This window comes from Varanus komodoensis, unplaced genomic scaffold (genome assembly GCF_004798865.1).
Source record: "Varanus komodoensis strain SLA01 unplaced genomic scaffold, ASM479886v1 scaffold9, whole genome shotgun sequence".
Lineage (NCBI taxonomy): Eukaryota > Metazoa > Chordata > Lepidosauria > Squamata > Varanidae > Varanus > Varanus komodoensis.
In genome coordinates, this window is record NW_025336598.1 from 36742841 (window position 1) to 36769624 (window position 26784).

The following is a 26784-nucleotide window of genomic DNA, read 5'->3' on the forward strand; positions in this document are numbered from 1 at the left end:
CTTCAATATTTTAGTTCTGCAAGTTGTGATGCTTATTTTTTAATCACTAGGTGTCGATATAGTGCTTCTTAGAAACAGAGCGAGTCAGATGGGTCCTCCTGGGCCATCAAGTCTGACTCCTGGCTCCAGCCAGCTCCGCTCACGACATGTCCAGCCTATCTTTGAACACCCTCACCGATGGGGTGGAAGCCCATTCCACACCCTCGGGGTCCTAACTGTCAGGAAGTGCTTCCTGGCATCTAAAAGGAACCTTGGCTCCCTGAGCTTTGCTCTGTTGGAGCGCATCCTGCCTTCCTCTGCAGGCGAGAACAGGCCTCTGCCCACCTCTACCCACATCCCCTCACAAAGCTGTATGTTGCCAACAGATCCCCTCTGAGTCTCCTCTTCTCCAGGCTGAAGAGACCCAGTTCCCTCAGTCTCGCCTCATATGGCATCCCCTGCAAACCGGCCACCAACCTTGTGGCCCTACGCTGCACTGACTCTAACAACTCTAAAAAGCTGGCTATACACAGTCTAATTTTAAGGAAGACGGATTGGTGATTTGCCATACCAACCAGAAGCATGCCATAGAAATTAACGCTGTGCCAAAGTTCTTCCACTATCATTTTTTAAATGTTCAGTCATTTTCATTCCATTTTACAGAAAAGAAATTGTGTTCCAAAGAAAATCAAAGGAGAATCAAAGGGAAAAAATAGAGAAATCTGCATGTGTTTTCTTTAGTGCTCCTGTAATTACTAAGCTTGTAAGCTGGCCTATGAGCATGTGCAGGCATTTTTCTCACTGCAATCATTTTTCTGGCAGCTTGTAGCTGGCTTAGTTTCCTGCCTAAAGTCCAAGGAACAACGTAACCCCTTAGGACTATTTTCAGATCAGGAAATTCAGGCAGCCTAGGAAACGTCAGAGCCATGGAGATAATGGTAGGGAAACTTTCAGAAAGAAAAAGGACAGATTTGGGCATAGTGTCTACTCCACCTCTTCCCTAGAGTTCCCCTCCCCCTGTGTTGTGCAGGATGCAAAATGGGGCAAGGCTGTCCACACAACAGCCCACACAGTTGCTGCTTTTTCTGTCTTAGGAAAAAAGACAGAAGTCATAACCCAATCTCTGTCAATGACTGTTGAAGAATTTCTCCCACCCCTGGAGAAGCTCTACCCATCAATTTCTCCACCCACAGATAAGGCGAAGAATTTTGAGGTACTGTTTGGACCAAGCTCTAATGAAAACCCATACGCATAGAAAGACCAACTTGTACATTCATTCTTTGTGCAAGGAAGAACATTACGTAGCTCCAGGACTTTTTTTGGTCATAGAACGCACCAGAACAGCATTCTGGCACCATTTTTTTGACGGATTTTTCCATGTGATTGTGAATCGCCCTGACGGGCGTAGCAGGTTGGCAGCAAAAAGCGTTAAAATAGTGCCTGCGGGCTGCGTGTGTGTCCGCGCTGCTTGTGAGGGCGCTGCTCGGCTCGGGACGCTGCTCAGCTTGGGATCGGTCGTGTGGTCGCGCGCTGAGTGCTTACTGTCCGCGGCGACCATTATGTTTATGTGTGTGTAGAGTGACCAGCTACATGCAAAAGGTAAATAAGTTGTTTATTCAAAAAAAAGTTGGTGAATTGAAAATCTTTTTTAGTGTAAGTGTGACCCCAAGAGGAGTTCCGGCACATTTTTTTTTTTTTTTTACAAAAAAAGCACTGCGTAGCTCCATGCAGCAGACAAAATGACCGTTTTACGCAAACAAATGACCGCTTAGGCGGATGGGGTAACGCCACAAATAATATCACATGAGACTGCTGAAGTGTGGTAGGTGGGATTTTTTGGTCATAAGGACTGGAGTGCAAAAGCACAGCAAGGAATACCGATGTAGCAAGCAAATGGATCTTTCTACTGCAGCCTGTTAGATGCATTTGCTTGAAAATACACCCCCCATGATCATTATGAAAAATACTTTTGCATATTTCATACATCAAATACTAGGACTGCTTCTGCAGTCTATATTCAAATTAACAGACGTGCTAATAGGCTTTGCTGGTAGCTACCACACCACTGCCATCACATGTACAAACAAGACAAACACGGACATTTAAATCAATTTTTAAAAGTTTAATATAGCTTTAGTTAAAACTGAGCTTGCAGTATTAATGAGTACAAGAGTTTGTTAATTTTATATTATCCAAATATACTTATGCATTTATACAGTTATAGATCTCATGCCAGAAAATGCAATTAGTTGATTCTAATTTGAATATGTACAATTTACAATATAATTCAAGCATAAATTCAGCAGTCAAAAACACAGACCTGCTGTGCAGTCAAACAGAACTGTCTAAGGGCACAATCCCATTCAGGCGTAGGCAGAAACAGAGACCTGCCGTGGAGCCCGGTGGCAGCTGTGGGGCTTCTTCGGCCTACCCTGGAATGGAAATGTGCCCTTAGTAGCATAATCAGGAGGGCTGGGCAAAAATGCAAATAATGCAACACAAGTGGCTACTAAACAAAACAGAAAAAGAAAAACACGCACACATACTCGAAAGGGAAATTTTAAAAAGTTTCTAAGAAAGAAAGTGTGCCAGATTTATTTAGGATCACTCTGATGTATTGAGCAAAAGCAAATGAATTTTCATCTAAATAAACAACACAGTGCAATCATGCAGCAAGATTAGCTGAACAACCTTGATTCTGGCGGGGAAAAGCAAAGTGTGTTTTTTATCTTTCATATTCCCAGTCCCTTGAATGAATCAAAGCTTACTTTTTTAAAACGTTGTTATCATTAGTCACTGCGATATGGTCGTTCAAAGAGCTGGGCTGAGACTCAGGATATACGGGTTCAAGCCCAGTGAGTGACTTTGGGCCAGTCACTGTTCTCAGCCAAACCTACTTCACAGTGTTGTTGTTACGACTAATATTAATTTTATTTCAATACTTCCCAGTAACCAAAACTCTCCAGGCAGTTCCCAGCAAGGGACCAAATGGGGAAAGGGCTTTTTTGGTTGTGGCATCCCAAGTATGGAATCGGCTCCCCGAAGAGGTGCACCTGGCACCTACCCTTTATTCCTTCCGCCTGCAGGTAAAAGCCTCTTTATTTACCCAGCGTTTTAATAGTTAAATGTTATCATAATTTATATCGTATTTTATTGCTGCTGTACCTCCAGATTAATCTGAATGTGGTTGCTGTGGATCCATTCCTATTTTATTGAAATTGTTTGATGCTATTTGTTGGCATTATATTTTATGATTATTGTATATTTTAAGCTTGTGAGCCACCAGGGAAGCTTTTTTGGCTAATGGGTGGTACAGAAAACAAACAAAACTGTATGTGGGCAAACTAGAAGGAAGAACCTTGCAAGCTACCTTGGCCTCCCTGCAAGGAGAAGGAAGGTAGTACAGAAAAGCAATGCAAGAAGAATGCATCCACAGAAACGAAGGGTCCTGTGTCAGTCTGCTCAGCTATCTTGCACTGCACCGAGATGACTGTGTCCTTTATAGATGAGCAACTCTTACTAACCCTGTGCAATCTGGGATCCTGCAAGGAAAGGTTCAGTAATGAAATGTCAATAAAGTTACGAGCATTTGAGAGGAACGAGGCAACAAATCTTAAAGCATCTCCGGCCTCCGTACTTAAGCACAGAAAGACATTATGAGATGGGTTCTGGTGCTTCTATGGCACCTTTTTGATGTGACTTTTAGCAACTGGGTTGGGGAAGCCATATGTAAATTCTTTGCATTTGTCCTGTTATATAGTAACAGTTGGGTGACAACGTACATTCTGAATTTTAGGGGGGTTCTTTGGGCAGGGAATTACAGACGCAGCACACTGAACTGACAACTTGAGCAGAAGCATGCATTTCAGTTCACACCTTTTAAACTGGTAAATGAGCAATGAAGAAAAGGCAAGGCCTGTACCACCAGCGCATTGTGCGAAGCACCACCGCTTGCCGTCCGTTCCACCTGGGAACTTGGGCCTGCTACCAATGTCGATCAGTCCGCTTTTCATTGCGTATAATAGCGGATGGTCAGTGAAAAGACAGAACTGTAAATGGCCACTTGTTCAGTTTTAAATGGTTCAGAGCCCTTTGGGATGTCAATCAATGTATGCAAGTAAATTTAGATAAATGTAAATCGCTAGAATATGCAGTGCAATCCTATGCATACTTACTTGGAAGTAAGAGCAAGTGAAATCAGTAGGACTTACTTCTGAGTAAACATGCTTCGGACTGCACTATTATTTTTAGTTGTCCACCCTAACCCTCACCCTCATTAAATTGGTTTTAATTAATCATGTATGCTACGTTCTATATAAAGTTTTTTACTTGAAGGAATTATTATGAAGATTTAGAAATATGCATCAAAATGCCACTGCTGCCAGTAATAATTTTGCTATCACTCAGGGTGAGAACATATGCCTGTTGTTGATCTGATAATGGCAAAATCCAGAAACTGGTATGTGCAAAATGGACACCTCAGCGCAAGCATGTGTTTGCCACAGCACCTCAAAGCATCTCAAACATGAGACTTGGGTCCAGTGGAACCAATGCAAGGCATAGCCCTAATTTATGCCAATTCCCTCTTCTCACACTCCATTTTGCATCCCACGTGGTTTCAGACAGAACACCCAGCCCCTGGTGTTTGGCTGCTACAACAAAACTGCAGCAGAAATGGAGAGGAACACGGTCCCCGTTCCATGGATAATTCGTTGACCTGAGCCAAACTGTTTCATTACTCACAAGGGTAGACACAATCGCTCATGTGATTACACATCAAGAGATACATATTCATAATGCATGTGTGAAATCAGCCCTTAGTATGTGATACACACACGTGTGTTTTCTGCTTGAAGGATAATCAGAACACAACATTTTGTCCAGGATATGAAGGCATCTTTCCAACTATTTTCACACCCAGGTTCTCTCAAACAAGGTTGGTGGGGAACCTCAGGCATGTTGCAGCTTGATCCCAGACGTCTTACGTGTGTTGCACACATTAAGCAGAGCTAACGTTAGGGTAAAGCTCTATGTTATGGACTAGTTGTATGCAGATGAGCAATCCTGCTATTAGGACTGTGGCTTTTGCATTGTGTGGCGGGTTGGTCTTGGCATTATATGACTTCTAGGTAGTTTTTTAATATTGCTTTATAATTGACAGATTATGAATTTGACAAAAAATCAAGCATGGGAGGTTCCTGCTGTATGAAAGCTTGGTGTTATAATTTGCCTTGATTCATACAGCAAAAAAAGAGCTTGTATTTTTACAGCTGTACTGCTCATAACTAGGAACTGTGACAACAGCCGCTACAAATGGCCCCACACCCCACTGCTGCCCTATGGTTCCATTGGTATAGAGAGCTCAACATGTCATGGCAGAGTGTAGCAGGACTCCCCACAGGCTGTAGCAATAGCTTCTGAATGCCCATCAAAGTCGTTTTCCCTTGGAAATAGATCTACCACTGCATTTTGTAATAGCTATAATTAAATATCATGGAAAATTAGGTTTGCTATGCCTTTTAGCTCCCCTTTTCCAGGGACCTCTGACTCACTTGGCTATTGCTACTGCCTTCTTTTCCTGATCCATTAGTATTGCTTTAATAGCCCCGCTGGCATGTGGAAGCCAGCACGGGTGGCACACGCCTGTGTCTCCCCCTTAGTGGCTGTCCTGTGTATGCTCCTTGGCTCTTCTAGCAGATTTGGGACCTTGCTCCTCATCTAACCTATTTTGCTAGCAGATTGTATGAGCCCGGGACTGGACTACAAAGATGCTTTCCCTCCTTGGGCGTTACAGAAGGGCCACTAAGGCTGTGATCTCTCTGGCAATGCAGGATGGACACCTAGCCACCATTTAGCTTCCATTGCGTTCATTTCAGTTATGCATATTAATTTCAGGAGGAGCTAGGGAAGTTCATACCATCAGGTCCTGCCAAGGAAGGCTGCTTGTGACGTGAAGAAGTGTCATAAGTTCACAAAACTGCAAACCCTAACAAAGAAGAGTCACTGTGCAAGAAACCTCGAGGACGATTTAGGTGACTGGGAGCCTACTAACAGCCACCGAAATACTGACCCTGTGGCACTGGATTTCCAAGAAGCTACTAGGCACAATCGCAGTAGCCAGGTCTTCGTAGGATAAACACTTCCCAAGGGATTCAACATGCTGCACAGAAATGTTCCAAGGGGTTACTAGGAGGCACCCAGTCATCCGAATCCAACTTCATTCTAGCATTTATAAGAAAAGTCTGAAGAACGATATATGGAAAAATCAATCTACTTTGTAGAAGAAGTAAGTTTATCATATGCATACCAGAGTGGAGCAGTCAGCATAATAAATCAAGAAGGTATTTCCCTTTTGAACTTCACTTCAGAGCTGTTTTTAATGAATTTAAAACAAGAATCTGTCACAATCACTTGCTTTGGATTTTATGTCTTCTGTCTAAAACTCTCTCTGGCATCCCATTTTGCCCACTCCTCAACATTACTGTATTTTTAGATAAAGCAAAGATAGGGGTCCCTGTATCAATAAACAAAGAAAGTTGGTGTGGGGAGGGGAAATGTCAAAACAAAGAATAAAGGAAGGAGCTTAAGGCTAAAAGTCTGGTGTTAAGGTTTCATAATATGTATAGCCTTATTTCAACAAAGAAAACATGCACTACAACTGTCTGAAGAAAACATCACAATTTACATCAGGAAGAAAATGGGCAAAATTCAGCCAATGCAAAACACTTTAAAGTGCCTTTGATTGAAATGGGAAACATCTAAGCACTTCCTTAAATGTTAACAAAAGGGCAGATCCAATTGCTCCTTTGGGTACACTCAGTCCTTTTACTCATAGGAAAGCTGCTGCTGCTGCTGGGCAGGGCAGGGGGGCGGGGTTGACAGCCAAAAATCCCCCTTCTTGCTGAAAAGGATGGAGACAGTAGACTAGGCAAATGGCTCATACCTAAAATGTTTAACTTTAGTTGAATTGTGCCCATTATAAATTAACCTATAAACCTGCCCTGGTAGTAAGGGCACTTTTAACCTACAACCTGCCCTGTTTAATTTTAATCTACTACTTAACGCTTAAGAAATATAGAAGAATAACACCCCATTTACATTTTTCCAGAATATACAGTATAAATATAGTAAGAACCATGCCATAAAACTATATGCAAAATTTGCACACTATTCTTGCATGCTTGTGGTGATACTACATGCCGATTAATAGTAGCTTGTTAGCTATCATATGGCCTTAAGCTGAAATTCAGATTTTTGTATTGTGGAATTCAACAGAAGGTTTTCTCCTCATGGGGAAGAGCTTTGCCCCAGAGCGCATGTAGTTCTAAGGAAAATTGGCCATCCATACTAATTTCACTGCGTTTCTTTCCTGCCCAAAAGCGACGGAATGGCAAACCACACTTGAAATAATACCTAAAAGGTTTGTTCATGTTATGTAAATCTATCAGAATTCATTTTCCTCAGTTTAGGGGGCAGGTTTCCTTCCATTCTGCCACCTGCTCCTCCTGACAATCTTTGAAGTTTTGGCGGCAAGTCTGCCATGGATTGGCTCATAGGGTCTGACAACATCTTTGTGGTTTTAGACACCAGTTTTTCTTCTGAGTTGCCAGGAACAGAACTTATTCGCTGAAGTTTCATGGGAAGGTCCCCCATGCTGTAGGCCTTTTCCGAAGTGGTCGAACTCATTCTCAATAGCTTTTTCGGAAAGTCTTCCCTTCCAGTCATTTTCTGGAGTTTTGAGGGTATTTTTGTACCAATGTCATCAAGGCCATCTAAACATTCTACAGAATTATTCCGTTCTTTACTGTTACTTACAGCCGGTGCTATTAAAGGGGAGGACATAAGAAGCATTTCTTCCTGTTCTTTCACACTGTAAGGAGGAGTGGGAACTTCAAATGTTGCATGGAACTGGGAATAGTCTACTTTGAAGAATCCTTCCTCTAAGGATATAACGGGGAAGAAACGATGACCCCAGAGAACTTCATCTTCTGTGTAGGACGTCCGGGCTTGACAAGTCATTCCTATAGTCAAAAAGCAAACAAAAGCTTGATAAATGACTGGGAAATAAAATGTTCTCAGTCACACTGAAAACGCATGGCTTAACTGGCCCCAAAACATACACAGTTGTACATTCCATTTCTGTCAGAGGAATCTGCAATGATTCACTTGCTACCAGTATCACATGTAAGTTATTTCTGCCACATATATAACATTTGCCAGTGTTGATGGCATGATGTCAATGGTCTTAATTTTTCTCTGAAAGGGATGTGTAACTAATCATCAAAGGGATGTGCAGCTAATCCTCATTTTTGTTTTTTTAAGCTGTCCAGAGACTTTTAGTATTGGGACGGCATATAAAAACTTTAAATAAATAAATGCCAGATGATATTGTATGAACTCAGTTCATATACAAACAGAATTACAGTTGCATATTATACAGCTACTAAAAATAAAAGCTGCATACTTTCTGTAATGGTGACCATGGGAGATGGGTGGTGGTAGAGGAGGAGCCATCCTTAGCTAGAATTTGCTGCTTCACTTATAACATATGGAAATCTCTTGTAAAGCGCATATTAAATTTTCACTCACATTCCGAGCTTGTGAAACATTCTTATGAGGTCCTTCTTTTCAGGTCCTTTGGCACTGTGACTAGTACATAGCGATGACATCACAGAATCTCTTAGATAAGGGTTTAATTCATGTCACCTTCAAACCAATAAAGCAGCTTTCAAGGTGGCTCACAATATTGAAGCTAAACGTACAACTGTCAGCATCTCACTTCAAGACACGGGATCGCTATTATTTATTAATTTATGTGTTGCTTCCTCCCACAAAAAACAGTATTGACGTGACTTGAACGAATATGGAAATTCATAGATAAAGAAACCAAAATCAGTATCATCTACAATCAGCACAATGATGCAAATAAAAACCAACCCCACAAAATATAATCTGGAAAGCAATACAATTCACCCACAATATATAAAATCCCCACCACCACCACCACCACCATGACACACACACACACTCAGAGAGAGAGAGAGAGAGAGAGAGCGCGAGAGAGCGCGCGCGAGCACACGAGCAAGCGACCACCAAAAGAGCTGTCCCCGGCAATCATGCCAGAACAACAGTTCAAATGCCCAGGGAAAGACAAGCATCTTCACCCGTACTTTTGTAATGACAGACAAAGCCACACGGCATAGAAAAGGCAGCCTGAGGCTTCAGCTTTGGGGATGTGCTTGAAGGAGGCTGAACGGTTCTTCTTGTCGCTGATAACACCAGGCAATCCTCAGAGAGGCTGTGGAGGAGCAGCCCTGCTTGTTCACACCAGCCAGAGCAGACCAGGTGTGTGTGTGTGTGTTTTTGTGGTGCAGTGGAGCCTTCCATACTGGTGGAACCCATTCTTGCGAGCAAAGCTCCACCATATCCTAATCCTTTCAGCAGACATTAAGGGGTTAGGACTGAACTGATCAGAAGTGAATGGGGGCGCATATTGTATCATCTGTTTAAATTAAGCGCATATATAGGTATTTGCTTATTTTGCATCATTGTACATTGGCTCTTGCAGCTATGGCAGTCACCACTACTTTTTTTATTTAAAACCCCCACAATGTTTGTTTTTAACAAATGAAAGCTAGGGACTTAGGAGATCTGGGTTCTGGTCAAGCCCAAGCTACCCTACAGCGTTGTTGTTAGGAGGATGAAATGGAGCTAGGTAAGCTGCCTTGGGTTCCTCACAAGAGGAAAATGGTACCACATGGACGTGGTGTAGCATTATGACTAATAATAAGCTGCCCTCACAAAGAATGGCAGAATGTAAGTATTTCAAATAAATAACAAGCATCACTTCACTGCGGCTGCACAGTGATTGAGAAAGGAGTGTGGCTCTGGATGACATTCCACACCTGCCGCAGCAACACTCCCTGGTAAGGGCGGGAGCCACCTGCTCTTTTTTGCCATACACGGCAGGCGAGGAGCTCTTCCTCTGCATCACTGTAATAATAGGAATGCCTCCTTCCATCTACGCCTGCCTGGTTCTTAAGATCTATGGCAGTCCTCCTCTGAGAACCCTCTTTGAGAGAGGCGAGAAGGGCCGTTACAAGGAGAGCGGCCTTCTCCATGGTGGCCCCTCATTTGTGGAACACGTTCCCCAGAGAGGTTTGCCTGGTACTGACTCTGTATTCCTTTTGATGCCAGACCAAAACCTTTTTATTTAACCAGTAATTGAATTGCTCATTTTAACATGTATTTGATTTAATCCTATTTTAATCAAGTGCTGTAAATTGTTTCTACATCCTTAAAATTGTGAACTGTCTCTAGATTTTCTATGAAAATAACAGACAGTATAGGAAAAAAGTAAGTAAGTCAATAAATACATAATTTCCACCAAGAAATATTCAGGGATTATTAATGTTATTCCCTTACTATTGCTCAACCGTGGTGGGCTGTAGTGAACACACTCTTGAATATGAACTGGGCACATGGGTTCACATCCCCACTTAGCCATGCAGTTCACTGGTGGCCTTGTGTTTGTTATTTTTTGTCAGTCCAACCATCTGAGCGTTTAAAAAGGACTAGACTCCATTCATGCTACCTAAAGCTTCCTAGAACAGCAGGACAAAAGCCACATATCAAGAAATAGCAGGCTTTCATGATGCCTCTATTCAAAATCATATCCAAAATTACCTCTGAAGCTAGCGCACACAAATCTATGTCATGTTACTACTGCTGAGGACAAAACACACTATAATCAAGTGTTTAACCTGTGGTTTTGTGTTAAGAATCCTATATGCTTATTTTACTTTTCGTTCTGACTTTCTAGGGAGCAACCAGGCTCATTCTATTCATCGAGGCAAAACCTTCATTGCTAAAATAATGGAATGCAGATAGGACTACAAGCAATATGTCTGCCTTTGTCTTTATTATGACTCAAACGAAGCATTTCCTCTTGTGGTGCTTTGCCTTGGTAATTATCCTAGTCTGCCTTTACTTTTTATCTTGCATTTCTCTTGAACCAACACTGAACAACATTCTCTGTCCCAACTTTTGAACACATTTTATATTTAGCAGGGAAAGAGGTCAAGGAAGGGGTGCAATATTATGTCGAACAATGCGGGACTCAATCACACACCTTGCCCAGGAAAAGAATGTTTACCACTGGTCTAAAGTGATCGTGATTTTCCAGGTCCAGGCAGAACTGGTCTAATCCCCATTTCTTTCCCGTAGTCTGGAACCAGTCCCTTCTGCAAGAGTTGAGCACTGTACTGGGGCTGCTGGCTGCTCTCTCCCTGCCTGATTTTATACGCCACAAGGGGCAAGGATGAAAATGGAAGTGGTTGCACAAAGATCTACAAGCACCTTGTCCACAGCCTTAAGCTGTGCCAACTGGAAACTCATCCAAGAAAACTGGACTCATCCAAGAAAACTGGACAACTCATCCAAGAAAACTGTGCTATGGAGACTTCACCTGATTTTATCTGTTATAACACTGGAATCTAAGTCCAGGTGGATGCAAGATTTTGCCCTGGAATTGCCTAACAAATGTATTATGGAGGGCGTTAATAGCAGTTTTGTTGGAGAATTTAGATCGGGAAATGGAGGGAGAGGATTAATATCATATTAAGAAAGAATAAAAATGCATGGAAATCCAATAACAGATGTTTTATGTCTTCTGTATTTTAGCCCTCTGACACATGTGTTCATTGCAAAATTTGTGCATTGCACTTGAGCAAAAAATGGCCAGATACAAAGAATATACACAGAGAGATCCATAGAATACATACATCCTTGCTCCTTTAACTGAAGTAACTTTGCATTAAAAGTTGGTGCTTACTGAAAGAAATACAAAAGAAATTTTAAGTAAACTCTTTGGGAAGACCACCTAAGATAACTTACTGGTTAGAGGGGGAAAATATGTATTACTCATGCATTCTATTATGTGCCAGATAATGTTTTTGTAATTACTTTTCAGATGGATATAAATTATTTCAGCAACCCACTTACCCCCCCAGTATTAAATTCTGTTTCTCAAGTTACCACACAAAAAGAACTCCATCGCACAACAGGTCAGGTGGGAATTAATGTTAGTCACAGAGTAATTACTCTGAGTAATATGGCTAATCTGGGTTCTTTATTCTGCTGCCGTTCATTGCTTATATTAGCTATGTTGAAAAGAAGTAGTGCCAACAAGAAGGCCATCAGCTGCAGTCCCTCTAGGTCCAGATTCAGTGAGGAATCTCATTACTAAAGGTTTTGTTATGAAATGAATGGGTGGAAAATGAATACAGCAGTGTCAGATATTAGATACAAGATGCGAAAAATGGTGAGATAAAGCAGGAGTGGATTTAAAGCAAGAAAGCAATTTAATTTATTGTGTTCTCAAAAGCAGTGTGTGTGTAGGGAGGGGGAGGGGGGAATCACATAGTGTGTGACTCTAAAGGATAACAATTTCCCCAAGCCATTCAAGTAAGCTGTGAATCCACTTATTTTAATAATGTGTGTGTGCGCGCGCGTGCGCACACACATTTGCATGCTTATTGTTGTGAAGGAGGGGAAGGAGTTGGAATGACCATGTCCAGCAACTCTGGGTGCATAAGGATACATAAACCTAGAAGCGTACAGCCGAGGAACTGGCAGGTGAATTCCATCTGCAGGTGAGAGTAAAGCTGTGATCTCCCACTCTTGCAGACTGGTCCTTGTTGTCTCCTCCATAAATCCAATCACATTGCTGCAGACAGTTTGGAGGCTGCAACAGACAAACATCTCCTGGTGCTGGTTGAAACTGTATAGCTAGCAGTGGTATTTTCCCTAGTCCATGGACCCCAGCTTGCCCACGTGCCTTTGCCTGCTCAGTTCCCGTGCTAACAGGGCACAACCTCTCTTGTCCCTGTGCTCACAGTCAGTTTTTTTAACTTCTAAATTTTACTGGCTTTTCCATTTCTTAAGCACCCACAGATTTCTCATGTTCCTGCTGTTTCAGCTCCCTGCCCACTTTGGGTCCTAGGAAACATGTCATTTGGCCAGAGTCCTTTCTCTGTCCCCAGTAACACAAAGCTCATTCTTACCTTGAATGTTTTGAAATTTCTCACCCCAACTCCTGACTGAAAATAATTCAGATACACCCGAGAGTGCCTGGGGTTGATTGGCAACCAACTGCACAAGAACCTTACCCAGGAAAGGAGTGTTTGCTACTGGCCTAAAGTTAGTGACATCTTCTGGGTCAATGGAGGATGTCTTCAGAAGTGGTCATGCCACTGCCTCTTTCAGAAGACATGGGGGCCTTCCCTGTCATAAAGAGCTATTAGTCCGCTCCCTGGCCCAGTCAGTCTTTCCTCCTTTGTTGGCTTTTATGTGGTTTTGCTTCAGTTTCCTGTCTCCACTGTGGAGATTCTGGTACATTCCACACTAAATAGCTAAGCAGCTCTGAACCATTCAACTCGCAGGCAACCCAGAGACTTTGCATTTGGATCATAAGCATATTGGCTCTATCCAGTAGTGCACTAGAGGAAGTCTGGTAATGAAAAATGACTTTTTCCTTTTCTTCTCCACCATACAGATCCCTCCATTGCCAAAAAAATCTGCTTCAGATGGCTTACTATCCCTCTGGAGCAGATTTTGAAGGAGTACAGGATTGCATGTAGAGGGGGCATCACTCCCTCCTGACTCTGTTGAAGGAAGCCGTTCCATTAGTGGCATGGCAATTGCATAATCCACTACAAAAAGAGGTAGCCAGCTAATACCAATAAAGCAGATAATGTGTGGGACATGTTAAATCCACATTTCTGTAAAGCCAATGAAAATCCACCTTGTTGTTGCTGTGTGCTGTTAAGCCGTCTCCAACTTACGACGGCCCCAGGAGTGAACAGCCCTTCAAAATCTCCTGGCTGTAACAGCCCTGCTCAGCTATTCTATGTTAAAGGCTGTGCCTTCCTTTATGAATTCAATCCATTTCATGTCTAGTCTTCCTTTTCTTCTTCTAACTTTGACTTTCCCTAGCATGACTGTCTTCTCCATTGAGCCTTGCCTTCTCATGATGGGTCTGAAGTATGGCAGCCTCGGATTTGTCATTTTTGCTTCTAGGGAAAGCTCTGGTCTGATTCCATCTAGGATCCACTTGTTTGTCTTTCTGTCAGTCCGAAGTATTCATAAAGATCTCCTGCAGCACCATGTTTTGAATGCATCTGTTTTCTTCCTGTCAGCTTTTCTTCACTGCCCAGTTTTCACACCCATGCATCGTGACTGGGAATACAGTAGTATGGATGATCTTGGCCTTGGTCTCCAGTTAAACATCCTTACATTCTAGTTCCTTCATTGCTGCCCTTCCAACTCTCAGTCTTCTTTGAATTTCTTGGCAGCAAGCTCACTTTAAATTGATGGAAATGAAGCATGTCAAATTTTTTAAAGCTTCAGTTTCTTCATTGTTAACAGTAAGGTTCTGTAATTTTGTAAAACAAAACTATTTTTGCTTTCTTAATATTCAGTTGCAGTCCTGCTTTTGCACTGTTTTCTTTCACTTTCATCAGGAGTCATTTCAAATCATTGCTTCTTCCTGCCAGTAATATGGTATCATCTGCCTATCTTAAATGATAATTATTGATGTGTCATCTGCCAGTTTTCATTCCTTTCTCTGATTCAAACCCAGCTTTCCTTAAGATATGTTCTATATATATACTGAACAGATAGGAAGATGAAGTACATCCTTGTCTGACATTTTTGCCTATGGGAAACCAATTTGCTTATCCATACTCTGTCCTAACAGTAGCTTCTTGTCTGTGGTACAGGTTATGCCCACCTTATGCTGAGGTAATTCTGTAGGTTGGCAAATGCCAAATAAGAACTGAAATGTTGATATTTGCTATTGAATCAATACAACTATTGACTTTGATACTTTCTTGAAGAATACCAAAATTGTCCATCCCATTTCAAACAAAAAGAAAAACAGACTAAAGCTCTGAGTCCAGCATAACATTGGAACAGAGGTTTTTAAGCAGATGCAGAATGGCCTATAATAATACAGTTGGGGAATATTTATTTATGTATTTTTTCATTAGCAGGAGCTTGGAACTGATGCCTTTTGAGGTCTCTTTAGCTCTGTTTATACAAATATCGTGAGGATCATTGCTCTTGACACTTCGAAAATGCCATTCTGCTTCGCTATGATGTGTCAACAACAAAAGTTATTGGGTTTCTCTCTTCTTGTGCTCACAGCTGCTACAGCAGCATGTGGAAATCAACCATATGTGACCTTGTTCAGATCCTTCCAGTTCACCTTTAAGTTCAATCTGACTTGGGTCTATATCAGATAATGCATGTCCCTGCCCCATTTTTGTGTGAAAATCGCAAAGTACTTGGGCTCAAAACTACACAATAGTGTCCCACTGATTAACCACTGTTTGTCTGAAATTTTAAAAAAGTATTTTTGCAATGTACAACTTCACAGACATATTTTTGCTCACAATCAGCTTCCCAGGCTTAAGACTGTATGGCCCTTTGCTTGCACATTTCTGCAGCTCATACTGCACTTGTAAATTCTGGTCATAAATTAACTGAAACTAGTTTCTCCTACATCCCTATGCAATAGATGGGCTGAAAGCAATAGGAAAAAATACAACTGATAAGACAAAACAAAGTAACTGTGTTCTGGTATAAACCTATTAGGTATTTAAGGAATGATACATTTTGCAATAGAAAGATCAGAAAATACATTGCCCAAAAGAAACCCAAGGCTAAACCGGAAAGTAATTCCCATCCATACAGTAAACTGCTTATTAAGTATAGAACATGTGCTTAATTAGGTGCCAGAGAAACTGTAAAAGAAAGGGAGAAAGTTCACTCAAGTCTTTTTTAGTATTTAAGCAAAGGGAAAGTAAGATGCTGGATTAGAGGTACAGAACTTTGTTCTCAGAAGAATAAATGCTTCTTGGCAAACTTTGTTTAGGGTGTCCATAAAGATTTCGCTTTGACATTGATTCCCTTATAAGTTAGTCATGATAAAATGCAGAACACACTAAGAAGTAGTGAATATGCAAAACCTGGATCAAACATTGACACACACATAGGCTTATTCATTGCTAATTCTTTCCATCTCAGGGCATCTAAATTACCTAAAGTGGTGTAGTACTGTGCACTTTTTTGTTTTGTTTTGCTCCTTGCTTTATGTATGTGCATACACACAACCTCCCAAAAAGTCCTGAGGGTGAAAACATAATATGGTTCAGAATATCTCAAAGAAAAAATGATATTAGAATCACAGACATTTTTCAGGCAGAAACTAAGCTGCAGTAGGCAGCTGGAAATGGCATGAAGTGTTTAATGATCTGCTCACCAATTAAAAGAGTTGACATGAAAAATCTGCAAGTTTAGAATTAAAAAGCTATTGAAACAACCACCCATTAAACAAATAATTTAATGCATTCTACTTCATTACACCTGATGGAAAAAAATGACATTTATGTCATACCGCTCTAGGCAACAATTAAATGTTTGTCTTCTTCGGACTGGAAAGCACTGTCACAGCTAAAGGATACACTTTTTTTTTTTTTTTTTTTTTTTACAGTCTAAGCATTTGTTAATGCATTTCCTCACTACATTTGGTGTGATAGCACAAAAAAAGATTCACTGCTGCAATTGTACACAAGCCTTGTGGGTTCTGGAAGGGTTCCCTGCCCCAGAGTATCCTTGTAGCAGTATTTGCATTTTTCTACAAGAAGGCAAATCAGGCTCTTCACAAAGGCTTCTTCTCTGCAACCAAATTATTACATAACATAATTTTTGTTCTTAGTACTACTGACATACTTGATGTGACAGCAGGGCTCAAACTGTCTGGGAAAGAGAACCAGCACTATTCTTTTTATATGTCCATCAGAACATAATACTTGGCCAGCTAAGCATTATCTGCAGTTCACTCTTAATCTGAGAGCCCATCACTGCTTCACCAAAGGGACTGCCTAATTCCCTGTGCGCTGCAGGAAACAAAGCCAGCTTCCAGCACTGCGGGGCTGCAACTGCACGAACTGCGACAGGTCACCAAAGAGAGCGGCAAGTGGCCTTGTGCACAGGGATCAGACTCCAGCTCTTGGGCAGGCTCATGTCTGAAGTTTTGTTAACAGCACTGGTTAATTTGCAGCTAATTTTACTACACTTGAAGTCATACTTAATGGTGAGAATTTCCAAGGAGCTGAGCAATTCTCCTGTGAGGAACGGCTACAATGCCTGGGACTACTGAGTTCAGAAAAAAAGGCAAGACCGTGGAGATATGATAGAGAGGAGTAGAGAGACAGGAACAGGAGGTTTAGACTAATTCGTGGAGGGTACAAATGGGTACTAGTCCTGCTGCGGATGCACCTTCCCCAGCATCGAGGCCAGCACCTCTCTCAATACCAGGAGCTGGCCATCACAGGTGGGCAGGCAGCATGGCACTCCTGTCCTAGGCCTGCTCTGATCCATCAGAGTTATTCTCATGGCCAGATTTTTTTAACTGAATGTATACTGTTTAAACATTGTATTTATACCAACTTACCTCCATGGTGAACAGCTGGGGAAGGTTTTTCCCCATGCAAAGCTGCACAGAAGAATCTAAATAACATAATGTAACTAAACAAACATAACAGCAATATTTAAATCTTAGGGGGAAATCCAGTGCCAGCAGAATAGCAGTGTTCCTCCTACCACAGCTGGCTACACACTCCAAAATCTAGTTAGGAAAATTGGGGCACCTTCTGGAGCAGACTAGAGGCACAGGGGATGCAGGGAGAAGGAAAGACCCTTCATCCAAGGCAAGATCAGCTGAGTGACAGCATGCTGTGATGCATATTGTGCATCAATTCACAGTTGATGGTTACATCCTGTTCAAGAAAAAATAGAAAGGCCAAAAAGGGTGCTGAAGTTGTAATATATGCAAGAGACACATTTATCTGTGCAGAAATACAAGAAGAAACTAGTAGCCCACTGAAGACATCTGGCTTAATTTAAAGGGAGCAAAAAACAAAAAACAAAACAAAACAGTTATTGGCATCTATTACCGACCACCCAATCAAAAAAAGGACAAGGATGCAACCTTCGAAAAGCAGCTTGCCAGTATTCCCAAGAAGAATGGTGTAGTCATCATGGAGGACTTCAATTTTGCTGATATATGCAAGGGATTCCATGTGTTGCCAACAACTTTCTCCAGCAGAAGGTATAGGAAGGAACAAGAGGAACAGTTATCCTCGATTTAATACTAATCAACAGGGATCACCTTGTGAACAACATAATGGGAATTCTGGAGGAAAGTGAGCATGCAATACTTGAAATCTTAATTGTAAGGAGACAAAGCCAAACATGTACCCTAAAGCCAACTTTAACAAACACAGGACAATGATAAGTGAGGTGCCATGGCAACTCATATTTAAGGGAAAAGGAGTTAAAAAAAAAAAAGCACAACTACAAACAAATTTAACAAGAAAAAGGTGTAGAAGACAACAGAGGAAGTCCACATGGATCCACAATAGGTAAGTAACAACCTGAAAGAAAAAAAAAGAACATGTACAGGGCCAGGCCAGAAAAGAAGAATATAAACAAATAGCAAGGAATTGCAGGAATGGCATCAGCGAGGCTAAAGCAGGAAATGAACTGAGACTAGCAAGAAATGCTAAGAACAACATTCTTCAGATGCATCAAAAAGAAAAAACATGTAAGAGAAAGGTGTCCAGCTAGTTAAAGTAGATGGTAAAGTGATAACACTTTACCATCTACTAAGGAAAAGGCGGAGGAGATCAGTTCTTACTTCACCTCAGCTTTCGCACATAAGAAAATCTACAACAAAGAGGAAGTACAAGCTGAAAGTGAGAGCTGGCAGCCTAAGAGTGACAGACAAAAATGGTCAAGGAATACCTAGATGTTCAAACCTCCAGGGCCTGACGAATTTCATCTCAGAGTCATAAAAGAGCTAGCAGAGAACCTTTCAGAACCAATATTAGCTTTAATAAATCCCACAAAACAGGAAAAGTGCCAGATGACTAGAGAAGGGCTAATATTGTCCCCATCTTCCAAAAAGGGAAAAAAGACGAACCTGGGAACTACAGACCAGTTAGCCTGACATCAATCTCTGGAAAAAGTCTGGAACCCATTATTTTAAAAAAAATCAGTCTGCAAGCACCTCAAAGAAAATGCCACAATTAATAAAAGCCAATATGGATTTATCAAAAATAAATCCTGTCAAACTAATTTAATCTTAATTTTGACAAGGTAACCTCCAAACACTGTGGACATAATCTACCTAGACTTTAGCAAAGCAAAGCTATCATACTGCCCCATGACATCCTGATAAGCAAATTAGCAAAAAGTAGACTGGATAGAAAATCTATTAGGTGAGTCCAAAATTGGCTGCTAAATTGGACTCAAAGAGTGCTCATCAATGGCATCTTCTCAAACTGAAGGGCAACTAGTGGGGTGCCACAGGGTTCAGTCTTGCACCCAGTGCTCTTCAGTATCTTTATTAATGATTTAGATGAGGAAGTAAAAGGAACGATAATCATATTTGCAGAAAATACAAAACTGGAATAGTGAGCAACCTAGAAGACAGAAAGCAAATCCAGGGCATTCTGATAAACTTGAATGCTGGGCTGAAAGCAACAGAGTAAGATTCTGTAAGGAGAAATGGCAAGCCCTTTACCTAGGAGAAAGAAACAAAATGCATCAAACAAGAGTGCAAATGTGTGGCTGAACAGAACTGAAAAAGAAAAAGACCTTGAGCTATGGTGGGCAACAGGCTAAACACAAGCCGACAATGCAATGCAACCACAAAAACAGCAAGTATAACTTTCAAATCACAAAAAGTAGCAGTTCCCCTATACTTCTCATTAGTCAAACATCATCTAGAATACTGTGTCCAGTTCTGGGCATCAAGATTTAGGAAAAATGGCATAAAAATTAGAAAGGGTACAGAGGAGGCAACAAAAATGACTTAGGGTTTGGAAACATGACCCTATGAGGAGAGAGAACTGGGTATGTTGAGAAGAGACAACTGAAGGAGGGACATGGTATCACTGTAGAAGTACCTCAAATGCTGTTACGAAGAGGAAGCTCTCTTTTTGTTGATACCAGAGTGTGGCACATAGAATAATCAACTCAGGTTGTGCCAACCCAGATTCAGTCTAGATATCAGGAAAAGTTTCCATACTGTCAGAGCAATACAATGATAGTACCTGTTGCATAGAGAGCTCATGGACTCTCCCACACAAGAGACATTCAAGGTGAAACTGGACAGCCATCTGAGTGTAATGGTATAAACACGTGACCTGCAACAGCAAGGCGTTGGAGCCTTCCAACTCTAATATTCTATGATTCTGTGACACTGACCCACTGAATTGAATGGAGATTACTCCCAGCACAAGAGTGGAGTCTAAACTCTAGGTCAATGACTTGAAGAGGTTTTCTGTGAGATAATGGAGATCATACAGTATATGCCATGAATGGGGTAAAATCAAGGTAGCAAATGAAGCCTTAAGCTTCCTGGAACATTCACATATCTGTTACTAGGGAATGTTATGTATAATACTCATATATAATTGGGATTACAGTAAGATTAGTGGCAAAGAGGTGTATCAACTACTTGTAGCCAAGTTGGTTATTGACTGTATCCAACTCTACATTTTATAAGCTGCCTCCTGCTTATGCATCCTTAGTTAACAAATAGGATGGTACACTCCACAAGTGCTTTCCCAAAAGAAAATTGAGAAAATAAAAAAATTGCGGTTGAGAGGGCTGGGGAGAATACAGTTAGCACAGGCTTTTTACTGAAGCTGGAGAAATTTTTTAAAGACTGGAAGAAATGTTTCCTATTTGCTTTTAAATATTATGGCTACCTTAATCTTATGCATTCTCTCGCAAGACAGACTTTTCCTGTCCTCAACAAATGTTTTATTGCTCTTAATCCACTCCCATTCTGAGTTTCATCCCTTTGTGTTTTCTGTAGTAAATATAATAATTACTATGGAAGACAGCTAAGCTATTTATCTGAATTTACTCTAAATTTAATTTTAGATAAATAAAGTAAGAGATAATAACTATCAAATTTCTGTAACATTGTAGATAGGAATGTTATCATTTAAATAACTTATTTTAAAAAGAATTTTGATGGATAATGGAAACCACTTTAAATTTGTAAAGGCTTTATATTTATCATGCCATATTTTAGGGTTTTAAGTTTGATAAATTGCTCAAAGTCATTTGGCTATTTAGTGCTACCGAAATGTAGCAAATAAATAAGGCAGTCATTCATAATATGACATATGGCTACCATTTCAGTTTTCTAACACTCAGTAGTAACTTTTAAGTGTCATGTTGAGCAACATTTTAAGATATTGCTAGGCTAAATCTATTGAATAGTACATATGGATCATAATTCAATACAGCTATATCAATAAGGGCTGTGCCCATCATTATTTGGTTCATATGCTCAAAGGCAGTATAGCTGAAACTTAAATTTTCAAATTAAAATTAAACTTATTTTTTTTAAATAACCCTGCTGTATCTTATGCTATTTAAGGAAGAAAAAAGAAGGATTACAGGGAAATGTGCCATCGATTTTGTGCTTCTTTTACTATGGAGCAACTGAGGACAATCTCCAGCACATGTTATTAGAAACATTATGCATATTGAAATATTTTTTTCCTTGCAGTGCCTGCTATAGGAGTTCATGTACCAAATGACTAGAGACTTCTGTTATTTTGATGATCTTCTGAGTCAGAAGAAACAAATAACTCAGCAAAGTCTGCCTACTAGATAAACTATGTTAGGTGTGAAACAGCCATCTCACATTATTTATGACGCTGGACAAGCTTTCAGGTTGTATTTTTCCATCCCAGACATCAGTGCAGTTGTAAGTTTTGTGTGACCTGATTCTATCATCTGCCCAATGCAATCAGTCATTTATCATCTTCCACTAAACTTCTAATGATTCAACTTTAAACTTGCTTACTATCACAGATTAGATTAGCTGACTTTTAAACATGGTTATTCTTCAGCTTTAGTCATCAGAAAGCAATAGGTTAGATTTCCGCTCACAGGAATCTAACTTTGCTTTACTTGAGCTTTCTCCTTCATATTCTTAAACTATGGGAAAAGCCTACATGTGAAAACAGTCCTAATATCCCAGAAAACCATTCACTATATTGCAAAACAAAACCCAAATTATACACTATTTATCGTTGCTTATCAAGGAAATGCCTCAGGTGATCCTGCTTTTAAGTCCAAATGTGGAGGAACAACTGCTGAGTTATTATAGCTACCACACAGGCCTGTGCCATAGTTCCCTTTTTAACACACTGAGACTTCATCCTGTGGAATTCCCTGTCTCAGCTAGAAAACCATTAACCTTTTGCCACCTTTGTGTCTTATACACCTCACTAGGTTGATAACTAAGGCATAGGTATGGGACTGACACTATCCCTGGAGATGAGATGAACAAAACTAAGAGATTGAAATAATTATATATACAAGGGAATAGGATAATAGGATGCTACTGCTTTAAATACACTTAAGTATCCTTGGTTAGTTTAGCTAGTAAGTGAGACTTCCCAACTAATAAGCTCTCAATAACTTTCTCCTCAGCTTCAGCTCCAGCTCCACCTCAGCCAGTCCCTTACAGGGAGGAGGAGCAGAGGTTACACAGCAATGTTTCTCTGCCTTCAGCTCCTCTTGCTGTCTCTGGGATGACAGTGACATGGTTCACATGATATGATGCACCATGCTGAGTGGTCTCCATGGGTTGCTTCAGGATGTCATGCCAGGGTGTCTGAACTTGGAGGACCACGGGCTTTTTCAACATAAGTTGTTTCTCATGGAAAGCCTGAGAGCTCGTGACTTGAGCTCGGGTTGCCAGCTGGCTTGCCTTCAGAGGGGGTTGTCATGATGTCTGAACCCATCAACTTTATCAGTGGTTGTTGAGAACATCTATAGAGCTCTCTGGCAAAAGTGGGAGCCCCTCTCCCATTACTCCTTATGATACAGCTTATGTCACCACCATCCTCCCTTGTCAGTACCCTCCACCCTGTGATCCTAGAAATCAAGAACAACATACATCAGAGGGTTTCCTTGAACATGTCCTGATCAACCTTTTCTGGGGCTTCATACTCCATATAAACTCCCAGCTGCCACTCACCCTCATCTATCCAATCCGAGCAGAACTATCTTCTCCCCTAGACATTTTAAACTCAGCATTAGGCCTCCTTTCATAAACCACAATAAAGTGACTCTTGAATTGGACCACCTCCCACAGATATTCTCTGGGGCTGTACATCTTCCCAAATTGTGAAACAGCCATTCTGGACCAGGTTGTGGTATAAAAAGGAAAGCGCTTTTAACAGGGAATCTGGGCTTGGATTGTAATTTTTTTAGGTCCAAGGTAAGGTGTGAAGTAGACACACTGGAGTGCGTACAGAGGCCCTTACTTTCTTTTCTTCATCCTGGTAGCCGTTATTATTACACACAGTCTGACTTGGCAAAGGGTGCTCAGGTGACGGCCTCCGTCAGGAGTGGTTTTGCTCAGTCCAGACAATTTTGCTCTCCCACGAAATGTCAGATCTGGTCATAGTGACACATACCTAAGTTATATTGTGTGTGGTGGTGTAAATTGTGTTTTGCAATAATATCCATGACTGGGATAGAAAAGAGGCAGATGAGATCTGGAGCCCTATCGCATTTGGTCCCAGCCTAAGTTTACCCTAACCTAGCACTGTCTACGCATTACCTGTTCATGCAGAATGGTGTCGTTCTACAACATCTTGATGCAGTGCAGAATTCTGTACACCCTTCTTAAATCATATTAATGTCAATAGGGCACCAGTTTTCACCCTTTCTTACTCATACCACTTTTTATTGGGCTGTTTTTCTTTTATTAAACATTCACAGTTTAAAAGCTAATAACAAACAATACAGTGATTATGATAGTGATAGACTAAATTACTCAACAATTGTAATTGCTGTACAGCATAACACGATATTTTCTCTAATCTACAATGTCATGGTTTCAAGCACTGGCTTTCTTCATTAGGAACAAAACTGGATGATCGATGTTACTCCTCTTTGTTCTTTCTGTTATTTTCATGAGTTCGTTTTAACAAGGAAAAAGAATTGGTTCATTAAGGAGTTACGGGGCTCACTGCTTTATTCTTGTTTTCATTATGTTAATGGCCCTATTAAGATTTAACAGAGTTTATATACTGCTAACATCCATCTCAGTGTATATTCTCATTGCAGTAAGACAACTTCTATTGATACTACTTGGCTTATGTTAACAGCCATCCTATACATTGCTTTATCATTGTGTATTTAAATTAACAATAACTTCTGAGCTTGAACAGCCTATGAGAAAACAATATGTCTTCTTCTGATGATGATGATCATATTGCATTTATATCCTTTGTTTTCCTCTTATGGGGGACCCAAGCTGGCATACATAGCTACATCTTATCCTCCAAACAACAACCCTGTGAGGTCGGCTAGGCTGAGAGCCTGTGACTGGCCCAAAGTCACCCAGGGGGCCTCATGGCTGAGCGGGGACCAGAACGGTGTGGTCCCCTGCCCAAAACACTCTAACCACCACACCGTACTGGCTCTTATTTTGTATAAGACCACCAATGTCCAAATGGGTGCCATGTGATAAAAACATATACACCATCATTCAGTAGACAAAGGCACACACATGTACACACATAAAGGTAACATATGCTTCTATACATTTATTGCCAAACAGAATAATGCTGCTGTCAGTTCTGCATGCTCAGAACTATCTTAACCTAATATTTACCTTAATTTTTGTTCAAATAAGAGCTAGGATATACTGTAGACCTAAATTGTAATAGAGGACCTGTTAGTGAAAACATTATACCCTCTTACATAAACCCATTTACCATGTTCTCATGAACAAATGTGCCATCACTGATTATTAATAAATTGTTGTTAAGAGATAAGGAAGCCAAAACCAATCAGGAAAAAATACTATACATTTTTAATTGTTCATCACTGTATGACAGTAGGCTGCCTTGAGAAGTCTTTCGTTGAAGAAAGGTGCAGCTATACTTAATAACCATTCCAACAGACCATTAGTGGCTTAAGTGCCTATCCATTTGGAAGCAAATGGTCATTCAAAAATAATGCAGTGGTTTTTATATAGTTGGAAGCCTCTCTTACTTTGCAGAAAAATGTATGTTTGCCAAGTAAAATAAAACAGATTCTTTAAATTATAAAAATGGCCCTGTGAGCTTTCAAGACCTGGAAAGGTTGAAGACAGAAATCAGCAGTAACTCACCTCACTGCCTGGAGGAAGAACCTAATGGTTCCACCAGTCTCTAGTTAAAATGTACCTTACTTGATTTTTGATGATTACTCTTCCCATTGGGGAACTTCAGCTCCACAGTTTCCTCATCCCCTGACAAGCGTTCCCTTGCTCAGAGAGTCTGGAGCTGAAGCTTTGCATTCCTGTTTGCACCCAAGGGAAGCTTTTGGAAATAGGGTGAATGGAAATGAGAACCTTCCATTCTTTCCCTATGCTATAAGCACTAAAGGGCTCAGAAATGGGACTCTCTGCCACTCTAGCCCTGATAGCAGCATTACTATATGAGGAAAGAAAGTGGAAAAATGAGGAAAGGTTTTTTTAAAGTCAGAATACATGCCCTAAGCCCCCTTTCCAAGATACTCTAAGAAATTAGGGATTTGAAGAGGGGAATTCATTCTTTCCCCAACCCCAGCTCACACATCAACATTCTGTTGGCCTTTTAAACTCACAAGCCATTCTCGGACCATTAAAATATTTTAATTTGCATGGCAATATAGTCATACTTACAATTTCCCCAAGCATTCAGAAAGTCTTAGCTTATGTTTGGGTGATTATATTCATTCCCAGACTGATAGGCCCGTTTGGTATTAAAGGGAACAAATGGTCATTTCATCAAAAATACTTATTAGCTAAGAGTAGCATGGAGATACACACACACACACACACACACACACAATAAATAAACCGACTGCAGTGCATCGTCTCTGCAATTCTGAAAATAGGAAAGGGAAAATGCGTTCTTTCTCCTTTCTTCTCTTGAAGCTTCCCTAAATATTTCAGGGAAGGTTTTTAGCTCCCTCCAGGAGGTGTCCAATTCCCTTTCCCCCTCTCTCCCTGCCCCCTTTCCACTTGATGCAGTGTTGTTCCCTGTTTCAATTGTTCATTTAAAGACTCACAAATCTGTGTGCCTCCTTATCCCATTTGTTCCCTTTGCCCTGTGTGAAAGTGAGAAAGCCATGGGAAAATGCAAGCAGAAACATACTTCTAATTGGGCAGCAGAATATCTTTTCCCGATGCCAATAAATGGTGGCAGCAAAGATGGTGTGGGAGTTTTTTTGGTGGGGGGGAGGAGTTGTCTTTGGCATTCTGTATGAAACTGGAAATTCGGTTCTGGCAGCCTGCATTCTATTTAAAACTTACTGGAACAGAAACTGACAAGAGTAGGTGCAGAAGGCCAAGACACTACCAGGCCTCTAGTGTCAGGTGAACTACTTGCAAGAACAGGCTCTGTACCGACCAATAGTGAGCTGAAAATTCCCTGGGCCATCTCAAATGTCATGCACTAAAGTCATATAGTTATACAGCAAGCAGGAGCCCCAGTGGAAGGTGAAACAGGAGTCGGTATGCTAACAGTAATATGAGATTCTTGGAGTTCACTTCTTAAATTTCTAGATTACCATTTTACATAATTCCCTAGTAATTATACTTTCCTTCCTTTTGTTTTAGTGTTAGGAAATAATGCTGCTGTTGAAAAATGCATCCCCATTGCC

At 40.8% G+C, this 26784-nt stretch overlaps 1 protein-coding gene across 1 annotated transcript in view; it reads right to left on the bottom strand.

Annotated features, from left to right (window-relative positions):
• Positions 1 to 2086: 2086 nt before the first annotated feature.
• Positions 2087 to 26784, bottom strand: part of KCNJ3 (potassium inwardly rectifying channel subfamily J member 3) — a 131130-nt gene continuing 106432 nt past the window's right edge. The window contains exon 3 of the mRNA XM_044418464.1: positions 2087 to 8000. Within this exon, the coding sequence (XP_044274399.1) occupies positions 7411 to 8000 (590 nt within the window). The 3' untranslated portion in view covers positions 2087 to 7410. The remainder of the gene's footprint in view (positions 8001 to 26784) is intronic.